The 16,693-nt window shown below is 33.2% G+C and overlaps 1 protein-coding gene across 4 annotated transcripts in view; it reads right to left on the bottom strand.

Moving 5' to 3' along the window:
* fmt (phosphatase 6 regulatory subunit 1-like protein fmt) overlaps positions 1–16,693 on the bottom strand; it is a 477,658-nt gene that overhangs the window by 70,304 nt on the left and 390,661 nt on the right. For all 4 annotated transcript variants that reach the window (XM_090388378.1, XM_090388363.1, XM_090388382.1 and 1 more), the window contains 2 exons: positions 15,563–15,719; positions 1,572–1,645 (listed from right to left, as the gene is read on the bottom strand). In XM_090388378.1, coding sequence (XP_090244504.1) covers positions 1,572–1,645; positions 15,563–15,719 — 231 coding nt within the window. The remainder of the gene's footprint in view (positions 1–1,571; positions 1,646–15,562; positions 15,720–16,693) is intronic.

Raw genomic sequence — 16,693 nt, 5'->3', positions numbered from 1 at the left:
TAATAGTAGTCTTTGCATAAAAATTAATGTAAGTGTCAACTAAATTAAACCCTTAATTAAATTAACCCCCTAGCCATGAAGGTCTTGCATAGCACTACGCTTCTTCTCTCATTGCACACTAAAGAATATTCATTTAATATTAATAAAGTAATATAGGCATGAAATTTATTTCAAGATTTAAGTTGTATATATTATTACTTGGTAAACTGACATATGGTTCATCCTGTATATTTCGTAGTCGTACAAGAAGGTACAGTATTTTAGTATATAAAAGAAAAAAAAATAAGTTACATCTCAATGTAGACTATTTACAATAAATTTAACACACAAATCTTTAACCTTTATTTGATGTTGATAGGCAAAATGACTGAAGCCAGGCATATGCATCAAGTGTTCACATATCTGCCTTGCCACTTTTTTTCTGAGAGAACGGTGAATAGCATAAAAGTATCCTGTGGGCCTACATGTGACCTACACAGTGAATATCACTATTTTAACCATTAGTTACTGTTTATTTAAACAATTCAGGTTTCCAGTAACCACAAACTCAACTGAATGCCTACTTCAAAACACTTCCCAAAATTACCTAACATTTTATAATGAAAGGTTCTCCATATATCTGAAAATATTATTCCATTTCTCTCCCTTCATAAAGAGAGAAATAGAATATTAAGAATAAAGGTTTATTCTTCATTATTACTGTTATTTTTTCTGCCTTATAGTAATAGTTACTTGCTCATAAGTGACAGGTGTGATGAGCCATGTTGCCTACCCACTAATGAGCTTCACCAATTTGTGAATAACTAACAATGATGGATATAATGGATAAAAGAAAATTCTATTTTATAAAATAGTATTATTAACTGTTGGAATAAATTCCCATTTAACATTCCAGAACTACAATAAAGACAGATACTGAAATGAAACCAGATAGCCTTCTTCTCTCTCTTGATGAATTAACCTGGCTTCCTTACATCAATTTGCCTTTATTATTACTAACACTACTATTACTACTACAGTTTTTCATCCACTGCTATGCTATTTTATGTTCAGATTATTCAGGCCAGTCACATAATTTCTCTTCAGCCTTTTAAATTAGTGGGCATTTTTTTGTATTTCTTTTGGATTTAAAGATATAAATTACTTGACTAAATGTCATGTGATGATGATTGCTTGAACTATGCCAGGGTGCTCTTTTAGAACCATTCTATTTCCCAAGCATATGTGATAGTAATTGTAATAGTATTAGCCATATAGTGAACATCCACACATGATGATTAGCATGTGGGGATGGAAAACAGTATATCAATAATTAATAAGCCCATGAAGGCAAAATAAAATCTAATTTGAAAAGAACAAAAAAAAAGAAGACAAAATTATCGTCACTGAATAAAATGTATTCATGCCTATCCATTTCGTTCTGTGGTTTTTCAGCAGCGCGTGTATGAACTAAACTTGACCTCATGTTTTAAGTGTGGTTAAACTAAGACATAACCTATTCATGATAATAACAGTTAGAGTCTTCGAGCCAGTTATAAATATGATGCAAACAAGATTATGGGAAAACTCACCATGTTTTAATAATGAATTAGTACTGGATTCCAGCATATCCACTGGCGTACTATCAGTTATTCTGAGAGATGAGCTAAAAAATTACAAATTTTAATATTTAGAATTTAATGCAAACTTTTAAGTATAGTTATACATAAACATTTTTACATTGTAAAGAGGATTTTTTTTTAAAATAAAAACAGGGTACTCACATCAAAAGTACTATGCTTACATTTGTCAACCATAAATATTTAATGTTGTTGTTATTTGGTTTTTAGGAGCATTAGCAACTAAGGCCATATTGCTCCGGTGCGGTGGTCATTCCCTGACCTTTCCACATGCTCCGTATTTGGTGGTAACGGGCTCAAACCCCGGTCTAATCAAGAAGCATGTGCTACGCACTGCTGCTCCTTCCCACCTGGCTACGAAGGCGCCTACTATTTAATGTAAAAAGCTCTTTAAATGTATAGTCATCAATGGGTAACACTAGCACCAAATCCACATAAATTTTGTATATATACAAACAATAATAAACCTGACATTGACATTTTCAAAGTTCTATGGAAAGTTCCCTTGCTATAGAATTTTGGAAAGTTCACCTTTATTTTGGATTTCATTTGTTATATTATTTATTATTATTATTATATATTTTTTTTAAATACAGATCCACCAAATTTATTTGTTATAGGCTTAAAGCTGCTGTTAGGAGGTTTTACTTTAACTCACATTTGGTGCAGAAAAACAGTGCATACAACCTACTAAGATCATATCCTTATACACAACTCTAGCCTTTCTGAAATTTTCTGGTTAATTGTCCTAATTATTTTTCTTCAAAAAATATCAGAAACATGGAGCTAACCATAGGATTGGGTTACTTTCGGTGAATACTATTTTCTCCTAATGTATCAGGCATGAGATAAATATTTTGGAATAAAACTTTCTTCCATTTTACAAGTGCAGAAAGTTTTATTTTTCATTTAATGTTTTTCACAAGATAATGAATTTCTCATTTTTTTGTGTGTGCATGCACAATGAGATAAATTTTCAATTATTCCAAATACAAATAAATGCCAGATGACAAAACAAGAAATATTATTTTCAAGAACACAGCAGAACACAGTTCAAGTAATTCATAGCATGTAAACATGGTTTTAAGAATTAGGAGTTTGCTATGAAGGCTTTTAATCCTGATTTCCTGAAAAAGAGGAAGAAGGCTACTATTACTTTTTTAAAAATCACCACATTACAAAGTTATCTTAGGCTTACTTACTATCAGTGTATGCTCTAACCCAAGTGCTTCCCAACCTTTCTCGTGCCAGGGCACACTTGGAAAATTATAATTTTCACATGGTACGCAGAAATAAATTGGGGCAGATTTTGTAGTATCTATGTCTATAAGGACTTTGTGAAAAAATGTATTACGTTTGCGTTATATTATATATGTAATTATGATAAGAAAAGTAAAATAATAAATACTATGCAAGATATTAGATATTGAATACTAAAATCATACAAAACTTGAGTGAACATAAAAGTTGAGTTTAAAGAAATCAAATCAAAAGAAATCAAATTTAAAGAAATCAAGTTATTTGAACTTTGGTTAATGTCAAGAGTTACACAACATTTTTATATCAGGTTTTATTTTTGAAATGGCTATGTGTAACTCTTGATTCAGATTTTTTAATGAAGATCTCTTCAAATTCTTGATAGTCACCATTGACAAGAAACTTGTGGAAGTGTCAACTGCTTTTCTCTGAATGAAGGAAACTCCTTTCTTGACATTAACCAAAGTTCAAATAACTTGATTTCTTTAAATTGTACTTGAAGGGTGAAATCATTTCTTAAATCTAACAGCTATTCTTTATCTTTCATTGATAAATGCTGGAATTTCAAGGGGTAATGTGAATGGATTTCAAATTTTTTTACATCAAGTATTTCAAACAGTGATGAAGTTTTTCTCAATAAAAACACAAATGTTGCTCTACTAATCCCAATAATTCTTCTTTAGGATTTAAATTATAACACTGATTAAACATCATTAGTGATCTGCTTTTAACCTCATTTTTCCAAAGTTGAATTTTTTTTTTGAATCCATAAACTTTGTCCATACAGGTTAGTATGTTTTCATGTGATCCTTGCAATTTTCGATTTAGCTCATTCAGGTGCTCAAAAATATCAGTTAAGATAGTTTTCGGAGCCAATAACTATCCTTCATTAAATCTGCAAAATAAGAATTATTCACAAAAAAAATTTTCAAATCTTCTCTTAGTTCATAAACTCTTGATAAAACTCTTCCTTTGGACAGCCAATGTATTTAATGTGTGAAATAACAGAGAGTTGTATTCCGATCCCATTTCTTCACACAAAGATGAAAACAGACGTGATTTTAATGGGCTTGAATTTTATTAAATTCACCATTTTGATAACATTGTGTAATGTGGAATTCAGATCCACAGGAAAACTTTTAGATACGAGGGCTTCTCTGTAAATAAAATAATGTATTACCAGAATTTCTGAGTTTTCAGAACGAACTCTTGATGCAAAACCTTTAACACTTCTGGTCATTGCAGCTGCACCATCCTACACAAGTACACAAGCTTAAGCAATATTTCCATGGTATCTTATTTGTCACTTTGAATATTTCATCCCCAGTAGTGTGATTTGGGAGTTCTTTGCAGAACAAATAATGTTCTTTAAGGCATTTCTCTTCAATCATTCACAGTTACTAATGTCTATAGATTCATCAATTTGAAATGAATTTTTTATATTCGATAATTCTCTGAATTAATTTTGTTTCTATGTCATCTGATATGTCTTCAATGCATCTCTACTAATAGTGTTATTTGAAAGTGGCACTTTTTCAATTTCCTTTGCGGCGAAGGTAAAGAAAGCTCACACGAGAAGCACGCAAAAGTTCGATAGATTTACTGGTAAAAGTACTTTGTTGTAACGGCATTTGTATTGTTGCTCGCTCAGTAAACATATAGTGAGTGTTATCGGTCTGGAGTAGAAATTGAATCCCAATGGAGATTGAAATCCTTCTGAAGTGAAGGGGGTAAGCTGACCTTTTTTCTTTAGAATCACTGGTGGACTAGTGGATAAATTGTTTATTAAGAAAAAAAAGGCAAAGGTAAAGGAAGCCCACAGCAGAAGCACAGCAAACTTCGAAAAAGTTTACAGGTGAAACTACGCTACGAGCATTTTTTACGACGCCAGAATTTCAAATATGACTGTTCATAATTCAATTAGTGATTCTAAAAAAAAAAAGGTCCAGTTACCCCCCCCCACCTCGGGAAGGTTTCAAGCTCTCGTGGGATTCAACTGCTACTCCAGACTGAAAACACCTACCGTCTGTTTACCAAGGGAGCAACAATACAAATGCCATTACAGCAACGTACTTTTACCGGTAAATTTCATCGAACTTTTGCATGCTTCTCGTGTGGGCTGTCTTTACCTTAGCCTTCCTTTGCTTCTTTTGACCCAAGCATAGTGTTAACAATTTTAATGCAGTCTGGTAAAATAAGCAATTCTGCAATTGTATGGGGCATTTTGGTAACAATTGGGCAACCTCATAACTAGCCTCTTGAGCTCAATTTGATATACTGTTGTAATCGAATTCATAAAAAGAGTGTTTCCTATTTTGCGTTTCAAGACACAAGATTTGAATTTTTAAAAAAACTCAAATCCTTTTCTGCACATGATGGATGTTTTGGGGTAAGGTGTTGGTAAGGCATAGTTTACTTGGTACCATTGCTTCATTTGATAACTCTTCTAGGCAAATAAGACATATGGGTCGAAGAAGGGAAGAATTATCACAGCACAGCACACAAATCTGTATTTGATATATTCCTCATTATATTGCCTAAATACCAGCTTTTGTCTTTTTTTTTTTTTTTTTTGGACTACCTTGCTTGTCCCGTGAACCCGATGACTTTCTAGCTCTCTTCAAAAGGTTTTCCATTATGGGTTGTTGTTGTTATTTGGTTTTTAGGAGCATTAGCAACTAAGGCCATATTGCTCCAGGGATATGCAAAAGGTCATTCCCTGACCTTTCGCATCCTCTGTATTTGGTGGTCACGGGCTCGAACCCCGGTCTAATCAAGAAGCGTGTGCTACACACTGCTGCTCTTGCCCACCTGGCTCCATTATGGGTGGAAAATAAATATCTAAAAAAAAAAAAAAAAAAATTATTTGGTTAAATATAAAGTAATTAATGAAGCAATTTAATAATATATTTTTAATAATTATTTGTTTTTAGATATAAACAATGATTTTTATTTCTAAAAGTAAGCAATAACTTTTAGAAATAAAAGTTATTGCTTTTGTATGCAATTCTCACACTTAAAAAAGTGTCACAAATAAAATCACGAGGATGAATAAAACGACTTCCCTCATATCTTAGTGTTTGCAAATCAGAAAAGTGAAATTATTATATTTAGGAGTTATTCATATTTTGAAAATGGATAGGGAGATAAAACTATTTTCCCACATTTCACTGTTAATGAATTAGAAAAGTGAAATCATCATTACATTTAAGAATCCTTCAGTTTTAACTTTGTGCATGTGGGCAGGGGGGGAGAGGAACAATTATAGTAAAATCTGGCGCACACATCGAGCCAAAAAGAGTTCTAGACCAGTTAGCTAAATTTTCTGGTTATCTACCAATGTAAACTATATTTTAATCAAGAAAAAGTACATATAGAACAAAATATATTTAATCTTCTTTTATTAAAATACTGTAATATTATACAGTTCTGACAAATAAGATCAAACAACAAAACATCTTTAATATAACTCACCTCAAGGTGCATTGCTTATATTAAAGAAGCTTTGCTGTTTGATTTTAACTGATAGTAGTAAAGTAACTAGAAGCCTTCTTGACTATAATCCTAAGAATATTTGTAGTACTGCAAAATCAATTTAAACTGAACATGTATTCATTCTTTTGATCAATATCATGGGTACACATATATATATATATATATATGATGTAGCCACAAAAATGCAAATAACTACAGTATGCAATTCTCACAAGTCAAATGCATTGACCAAATCACAATGGCCTAACTTTTATATAAGCAGGACCCACCATGCATTTTAATGATTTACAAAATCAGGCACTATCAACAAGTAATACTATTGAGGTGGGAAATGCCACCTTCATACAAGAAAACTTAAAATCAAACTACAAAAAAAAAAAAAAAAAAAAACCACCCAGAATACAAAAGCAGGGGCATACACTCAAGGCAAGCAGAGGGGCATGATCTCCTATGAAGGATGGCATAACTGCTGTTGGAAACATGCATTCGGGCAGCAATTGTGCTATTCTTTACAAAGGAGACTGCCTCTGTGCTTGCCTGGATGAGCATAGGCCCCTGCTTATCTATTCTGGATTTTTAATTTTCTTTATTTTATTTGGTAGTTAGATTTTTATCCTTTTAATTTTTAAAATCATTTTTTAAATTATTTCAATTTTCCCTGCATGAAGGTAGCAGCTGGCAACTCTTCAGCAATACAGTTATTATGATTTACAAAATTTGATCAGTATTCAATGATTAAAAGTTACATTTGCACTTTTGTAATTTTTCTAAATTTGATAAGACATTTAAAAAAAAAAAAAATCAATCATACGTTACAATGAACGCACAACACCATTCTCAGTATTCTATAATAAAAGGAAATAAAATATCATATTTACATGACATTTTATAAATATTGTGCCATAAAAAGGTTTCTAGACTGCATTTATTCTAATATTGACTACAAACAAAACAACTGAAATTAGTGACCTTATTCTACAATAATACTTACATAAAAAAAACAGTTTAGCAACTGTTTAGACACAACACATGAGGAACAGTAGGATGCTCTCAAATTTTGTTTCCGTCTCAAGAAAACATCAACTGAAGTCAATGAAATGTTAAAAGAGGCTTATGGTAAATCCATGCTTCCATATAGGTGAAACCATCCATATAGGCTTATGGGTGGTTTAGAATGTTTAAAGGTGGACATGATTCATCACAAAAATTGCCAGTTCTGGAGCTCAAATCACTGCTGTCACCACAGAAACCATAAACACTAATTCTGTAATTGTGAGAGAAGATCATTACATAACAGTAAGGAAACTGGCAGAGATGTTGAGAATATGAGTAGCAAGCACACATAGTATTCTCCAAGACCATTTGCATATGACATTTGTTTGTTTGTTTGGGTTTTAATGCCGCATTAGCATATGATGCATGTTTGTACACGCTGGGTTCCAAGACTACTTACAGTTGAGCAACAGCAAGATCGCATAAGAGTTTGTTAGGAGCTGCAACAGATGGTTACGAAGATGGAGAGGTTCTGCACAAAGGGATAGCATGGAATGAGATATGGTTTCATCATTTTGAAACAGAATAAGCAACAAAGCTCAGTTTAGAAGTCTGCATCATTATCAACACTGAAAAAAAAGTAAACGTTACTGCTTCTGCAGGAAAGGCTATGGTCGTCTCTCCTTTTTTTTTGACATTCAAGGAATGGCAGCATGTTGTGTCGTGTCATATGACTGTTATGAAACCTTACTACAGAACTGCATTGCACACTTTGCAGGATCACATTTGTTGCAAACAACCACAATTGTATGCACGTGGATGGAGCTGCATCATGACAATGTGAGACCTCACACTTCTCATACCGTTGTTGAGTACTTAGCCACCATTAAGGTCAAATGTGTTCCTAATCTGCCCTACAGCCCTGATCTTGCACTCTGTGATTTTTTTTATTTCCAAAGGTAAAACAGGAGCTGCAAGGAAAATGTTTCCAGCCATCGGAAGTAGTTTTAAAGTCAGATGTGACTCTCAAACATATGCCAAAGAATGGCAGCAATGTTGCAGTAAGTGCATTTCATCAAATGAGGGACTACTTTGAAAAAGAGCAGCAAAATATGATCATTCTTTATTGAACAACCCTCATATTTCAGTTACTTCATATATTAAACTTTTTCTTCTTTTTTTCTTTTTTTGTTAGTTGTTGGCGCATCGGCTTCTGTGGCCATATTGCACCTCCCAAAGTTTTTGCATTTTGTACTCTGATCCAAGCCCGAGGCGGGATTCGAACCCGCGACCTTTGGGTTGCCAGTTAGGCACTTTATCCACCTGACTAGACCGGTCGGCCATATATTAAACAATTATAGTTTACTGTCAATGCTTTTGTAATGTATTTACTTATTTCTTCCTGACTTTTATATAATACTTAATTAAATAAGCAAAAATGAATGATCTTCATGTATGATCTGAAACTAACATTTAATTTCTGCACACCTGCCATATTGTCCATTCATTCCTCCAACGGGTGCATGGCAAATATCGCGATGGAAGAATTAGAGGGTCATGCATTTACGAATGTACCAGATCCCATTGCCTTTTGGTGTCGCTATGTGGATGACGTGTTTGTGGTTATGCCCAGAAATTCGGGTGACCGACTCTTAGACCACCTCAATTCTCTGCCATCTTTCATAAAATTCACCATCGAACTAGAATCGGACAATATCATATCATACTTAGACACCCTTGTCTGACGTGTGGGCATATGCTTGAAGACAACTGTCTATCATAAACCAATGTGTGCTGGCCAATTTACCATATGTTTAACAATGTGAGGATACGTTAAACTTGAAGGCAGCTGGGCTGAGAAACTGCCATTCCTCAGCCCAACTGACTAATTTTTATAGATCTTATTGCAGCTGTATACCATCATTACTGTATAACCACTCTGCCAATCTTTGTATTATCTGCCAACTCAGACATTAATCCATTATACATTCATCAATATCATTAATAAATACATTACTAAAATAATAAGAGGAGTTTCCCTCAATATAGTACGTAGAACACTTCCATATGATACCCTCCAGAAATTAAAATGGAAAAACCAAAAAAACCGACAACTTACCGGTACATTAGAGTAAAATATAAATAATTAAATAATCAATTTAACACAATTCAAATCAATTTAAAACAATTAAAAATCAAATTAACTCAATTAAAAGAATCTAACGAAAATATTCAAAACGATTTTCCTTCCTGAAGCCGACAACGCTTTTCGACCGTATGTCGTGATCACAGGAATGAAAATTACTGAATCGGGTTAAACCTGAAACTTAAATAGTGATTATTTGTCTTAGCGCATGCGCGTAAAGGTCCACGCATCAGAGATCAAATATGGCCGCCGAACATTAACAGAATTCTCGTGTAATTTAATTTTAGCGGTTTCTGCAATTAATAGTCGCGTATAATTACATTGAACGTTAAGTATTTTGGCCTCGTTATATAAAAAAGTATGTTTTTCGTTAATGGCATAAAAGGCTAATTCTGACGCTGCTGAACGAGAAGCACAAACTGAGGCTTCATGTTGATTTACACGAATATTAAGAAAAAATTGTGTCGAACCTTGGTAAGATGAGTCGCAATCACCGCAAGAACTGAGCGATTGTTCAGTATAGTGTGTAACTTCCGTATTGGCCTAGCTACAATTTTGAATTCGGTATCTTTAAAGAATCTGTCAAGCTGTTTGTGCCACTGTTCAACATATGGGACAGAAATAAAGTATTTTTTGATATTACTATTGTTGATTGGTGTAGTATTTTGTATCCTATCTTTAGCCTATACCCTAATTCGGTTTATGGTGGTAATGAAATAACCTCTGTTTAAGAATCTGCTAGTTAATATTTGTATTTCTGAGTCCAAAGCAGATTCTGTCGATGAATATTTATAGGCATTTAGAAATTGATTAAAGATAATCGATCTTTTGTAGGTGAACAGGTGATAGCTATTATAATGTAGAAGCATACCGGTATTTGTAGGTTTTCGATAGATGCTAAATTGTATTTTATTCGAGTCCCGAGTAAGCGTGAAATTTAGAAAGTTTAATGACTTTGTATCCGTATCCTCCCTTTCCAATGTAAATTTGAGTCTAGAATAAATATTATTAAACAAATGTAAAATGTCTTGGATAGTACTACTATCGGTAATAACTAGAGCATCGTCTAAATACCTCCCATAGTATGTGATACGGAGTCAAAAAGGTCAACGATTGAGCATATACATGTCAAATGTATATGCTCAATCGTTGACAGATAGATCTCTGACATTAAGCCACTCAGGCACAAACCCATTGGTAATCCAAAAATTTGTTTGTACACCTTTTCTCGAAAGGTGATATAGTTGGCCTCAACTAACAGTTTAATTAAGTGAAAAATTTCCTTAATAGGTAGCTTCGTATAATTAAACGGTGTTGAGTTTTTATTTAACATATCCCAAATAATATCTAATGTATATTCAACATTTACGTTCGTACATAATGAGGTAACATCTAGTGAGAATAAATTGTCACTGTCGCCGAGTCTACAGTCTTTAAGATTATTAAATAATGTATCGTAGTTCTTAATCCCAAATTGTATTACCTGTCTAAAGGGCTTTATAATGTTATATACATGTGTGGCTAAGGATGAAAATGCCGAGTTCCTGTAGGAAACAATAGGTTGAATAGGAAATCCAGTCTTGTGTAATTTTACCTGACCGAAAAGTGCAGGAATATTGTATGTTCTGGACTTCAATTCCTTTAACTGAACCATAGTAATGTAGTCGTTTTTTCGATAACTGGCTAACGTTTCATTGTATTGGTTGACCAAATTGGCAAAGAGTGCCGGGTCTACTTCACAATAGGTGGAGGTATCTGACACAACTGAATCTAACTTATTAATATAATCATGTTTATCTAGTATTACCACTGTATCTCCTTTATCTGCCCTCTGTATAATAATGTCCTTATTTCCCCGAAGTTCTCGTAAAGCTGAACTGTCATGTGTATTCAATTTAGGAAGTCTCGTTTCTTTTATGTTATTCACTGCTTGGTTAACTTGTTGAATAAATACATCTTTTTGTGGAATATTACGAAGTCCAAATTCAATATCAATTACGCATTGTTTTTTAGGTAGTTTTCGAGGTGGTAAATTATAATTTAGTCCTTTGGATAAAAGTGAAATCTGGTCCTGCGATAGTGTACACGAGGAAACATTTATAACCTGTTGATATGTCGGTTCGCTGAATACTGGGTGAGGGGGTGTTTGTGAACTAGTTGACATATTCTGTGGTAGTACGTTGTGTGTCTGTGTGTGGGGGGGTATGAACCCCCCGTATGAACTTGGTCGCAAGCCCGCAACAATGTGTTAGAATTCGCATGAACGTGTCTTGACCTATCTGATAATGTTTGCAACTTATTAACGTGTCTGTTTTTTATTTCTGAGGCCTATGCTTCCCGTTGCAAATCTATGGAGGTCTTCAATACAGACCAATCGTTCGGATGTAGATAATTTTTTTAATTTATCGCGAAGCTTCCTAACCTGGGAAAGGTATTTTTGTTTATTCGAATATCGAGATTTTAAGGCAAGCTTAACAATATTACGCAATGTCGCCAGTGTTAGTTGTTTTATGCTTGAAATTTTTTGATTTAAATTCACCCTGGCAAACTTCGGAACGATGTTGTTTTGAAGGCAATATTTTAGAAAAGAAATATGGTAACTTTGGGCTGAGTACCTTAGTGTAGATTTAATGTAATTTTGCACCAAGCCATTCAAAAAATCTTCCATAATTGTGTGTATTGATTGTTTACTACTGGAGAGACAGGAAGTGAATGAAATAGTCAATAAGAATTTAAAATTAATTAGATAGTATGAATCAAAGCTGTAATACTCAATATGTTCTACGTTGATAATAATATTAGTAAAATAATAAGAGGAGTTTACCTCAATATAGTATGTAGAACACTTCCATATGATACCCTCCAGAAATTTAAATGGAAAAACCGAAAAAATCAACAACTTACCGGTACATTAGAGTAAAAGATAAATAATTAAATAATCAATTTAACACAATTCAAATCAATTTAAAACAATTAAAAATCAAATTAACTCAATTTAAAGAATCTAACGAAAAACACATTTTTATTTAACGAGGCCAAAATACTTAACGTTCAACATAATTATACGCGACTATTAATTGCAGAAACCATTGAAATTAAATTACACGAGAATTCTGTTATTGTTCGGCGGCCATATTTGATCTCCGATGCGTGGACCGTTACGCGCATGCGCGAAGACAAATAATCACTATTTAAGTTTCAGGTTTAACCCGATTCGGTAATTTTCATTCCTGTGATCACGACATACGGTCGAAAAGCGTTGCAGCTTCAAGAAGGAAAATCGTTTTGAATATTTTCGTTAGATTCTTTTAATTGAGGTAATTTGATTTTTAATTGTTTTAAATTGATTTGAATTGTGTTAAATTGATTATTTAATTATTTATATTTTACTCTAATGTACCGGTAAGTTGTCGATTTTTTCGGTTTTTCCGTTTTAATTTCTGGAGGGTATCATACGGAAGTGTTCTACGTACTATATTGAGGTAAACTCCTCTTATTATTTTACTAATATTATTATCAATGTAGAACATATTGAGTATTACAGCTCTGATTCATACTATCCATTAATAAATACAGAAAACAACAATGGGCCCAGCACTGAACCCTCGGAGACTCCACTGTTAACATAAGTCCATGAAGAGTGGTGTCCACTGAGAATAACTCTTTCTCCTCCCATGCAACCATCCCTTCATCCATCGAAGTAATTTGTCCTTAATGCCGCACTGTTCCAATTTGTTAGGCTGTCTATTATGTGCAACAGTATCAAAAGGTTGACTGAAATCCAAATATATGATATTGAAATTATTTTTTTGCATCTTCTTTTGTACTGCATCGTAGTATCCAATTAGATTGGTCAGACAAGATTGCCCCTTAAACAAACCCATGCTGTGATTGAAGTATACTGCACTCGTATCTAGATGGATTTTATTTAGACTCGTATTTAAATAAAAATATTAACCTGGAACAGAAGATAAGCTAACACGTCCGTAACAACTCGTGTCACTCTTTCTTCCACTACTTTTGAATTGGGGATATAGTCACACATCTCTAATCACACGGACTCTCTCTGAATCCAAGGATGCACTCATAATTATAGCTAAAGGTTTGCTTACATTCTTTGCTGCCTCTCTCTCTCTCTCTCTCTCTTAATATAACTGAATTGAACTCATCTACCCCAGTGTCCTTCTTATATTTAACTTCAGCAATTTCTCTTCCACTTTAGTATCAGTTTTTACAAAATCATTTAGCTCCATGGTAAAGTTTGATAAACTTTTGGTATTCATTCTACTAGAGTTTCTCATGTAGTGTTTACATACAAAAAGATGTCTGCTATTTTTCTTTACATCCTTTGCCAAAGATTTCTCATAATTTGTCTTAGCTTGCATAACAACCTTTTTGACTTGATTGCAGACTAGTTTATATTTACTACAAGCTTCTGTATCACTGGATACAGAAGACATCCAATTAGGTCTATGTTTTGTAATAACTTGTGTCACTCTTTCACCCCCCCCCACAAGAAACAGTATTTCTTAGCTGGTATGAAAAGCCTAATAGCTTCTTTATGATGATTTCCTCAAATGTTTTCTATTTAGAATTTGCTGATGATAACATCAGTTGGTCCCACTGTATGGAAGTTAAAAACTGTCTGAGACCACTTTAGTCATCTTTATGAAAGCAATAACCATTCTCTTTACCCTTGATAGTAGTTACATCTTTAAGGGGAAAAAAAGAAAAGAAATTAAGGGGAAAAAAAATAGAAAACATTTTACTCCTGGTAGATAAGGGTCCAACAAACCCTCACATGCAATCTCTGTTTTGCAACCAATGGAGATAGCATTATTAAAAGCTTCAAGAACCATTTCAAGTGATTCTTGATTCCTGGTTCTTCAAATGATTGATTGATGAGAACATGGAATACATGAAAGTGTTTTTGTACTGGATTCAGCTTGTTTGACGAAAGATGTACAGGATTATGTTTATTACCTGCAGTAGTGTTAAAATGTTTCCAGATGCGTTTTATTATTTGGAGAGTATTCTATTAGTGACCAAACATACAATTCATTTAAGAACAACTCTGCTGTATACAGAAGGCACACTGCTGTACACAACACCCTTCACGGCTACAAGCCAGGGGTTAAAAATTTCTTGTTTACATTCCTGCACAACCATCAGGTCAGAGGAGTTTACAATAAATCACAAATATAACCAATAATCATATATAGCAGTCACGAGGTTGAACCATGGTTCACTCAGAGAGTGTGTTCTACTGTACTCTCGCTCCTGACCACCTGGCTATATCAGGCCTGTGCCAGGGGTTACTGATAAAGATACAGTTAGTATAAAATCAATCCAACTTACCTCATGCTCAGCTCAGAATGCCATGGAGACTAACTGAAAATGATCAATGATGCATCTGCAAGTAACTTGCTTACTTTAATTATTTTTTTTAAATTTATTATTATTATTATATTGTTCTCATATGTTAAATATGTACACTATTTATTTCCTTATTCATCTGTATTTATTTATTTCAGTTTTACACTTTATTATATTATTATATTAATATATGCATATTTTTACATTCACAGATATTATGAATAGTAGCTATATTGAGCAAAAACCATCAATCCTGTGGCACTTGTTATAACCGAGTTCAACTGTATAAGCCGACTGTTTGTGTGTGTAGCAGTAATAACTTAGAAAATCAAAAGACCAAGAGGCTAATGTTTTGGTGTATTGTAATCAAGGAAAAGTAAAGTAATATATTTTTATAATGAACTGAACTTCTCTTTTTTAAGGGAATCAAAGCCAATCTTGGGTAAAGCTGAACTATGGTGTAACAATGTGCATTATGGTGAGGTTGTAATGGTAATGTCATTTTAAAAATCTTATTCTATTAGAGAAAGGAAGAGGAGGGCAAGGAAGGAACATCACTTTTCTTAAGAACATATTCTTAACAGCTAATACTGTTAAGTATAACCATCATTACAAAAAAAAACTTTGTGGTATTTGAGAACAGTATAGAAAAACTTTTGAAATAATATAAACTCACGGTTCATCAGTGGAGGAACTAAAATTGGAAAAATTGCTGAAATCTGCCCAACAACTTTGATCTTCAACAGAAGGTTGGACATCACTATTTTCCCAAGGATTATTTATTGCAACAGGAGTAACTTCCATTGGAACATTCTCAAAAGTGGCAGTCCAAGCTTTAAAAGAATTGGGAACAATTACATTAGTAACAGTTATTTTATAAAATGAAAGTCAAAGAACAGGTATTATGGGCTAATGACATTGAGATGAGGTTGTAAAATTAATCAAAAAGTGGTCAATGAAAAACATGTTTGTATGAACATATTTGTAAGAATTTGATTCAAATGGTTTATTACAAATTTTATCATTTTTGCCATTCTTAAAGAATCAGGGAGACAAACACTAATAATATGATTTTTAATTGATTGCAATACATATACTTTTTAAGTAACATTTTGAAAGTACCTGGATACTGTGAAAATCAGCTACATAAAATTCTATTCATATAACGACAACTATCATTCGAAGTCAATTTTTTTGGTCCTGATTTTTTAAAATTTGTTTTTTGTGAAAAATGGAATTGAAAAAAAAAAAAAAAAAAAAAAATTTCATATAATACAAGGTTTATACATAAATAATAAACAAATAAACCTAAATTTCTTTCATCAACCGGTGAAATACCACCACTTTGCTTATTGGAGGCTTGAAGTGGTGAAACCCATGTTTAGTCTCTAGAGCAAAGTTTCCGGCATCCCTCTCCCCCCACACTTCTCCTTCAACCCATGCACGGTACTAAGTACTATAGGTTTTTATACCTTTCGTGTTTGGGGTTTTTCATAAAAAAAAAAAAAAAAAAAAAATCAGGGCCCTTCTCAAATGATTCAATGCACCAAAAAATACTCGACCAATTCTAGTTAAAAGAGTCCAGTACTAGTTGGATATAATGCAAGAGTACCTGACTAAGCAGCTCTTCTCCCTAACTGAGAAATCTTAATGGGAGCTTTTTCCACATTCCAATACAGAGTAGAGAGGTAACTTTTTAATACATCCCTTGAATAAACATCACTCTCTGTTTCATCAAAAGTGAAGAATATTCAGGAATTGTTTTTCATATGAAAAGGTATTATGCACAAGGTTTATTCTTGTGGTC

The sequence above is a fragment of the Mastigoproctus giganteus genome, chromosome 2, assembly GCF_048544385.1.
Source record: "Mastigoproctus giganteus isolate SK-2022 chromosome 2, ASM4854438v1, whole genome shotgun sequence".
Classification (NCBI taxonomy): Eukaryota; Metazoa; Arthropoda; class Arachnida; order Uropygi; family Thelyphonidae; genus Mastigoproctus; species Mastigoproctus giganteus.
This window is presented reverse-complemented; position numbering and strand designations above follow the sequence as displayed.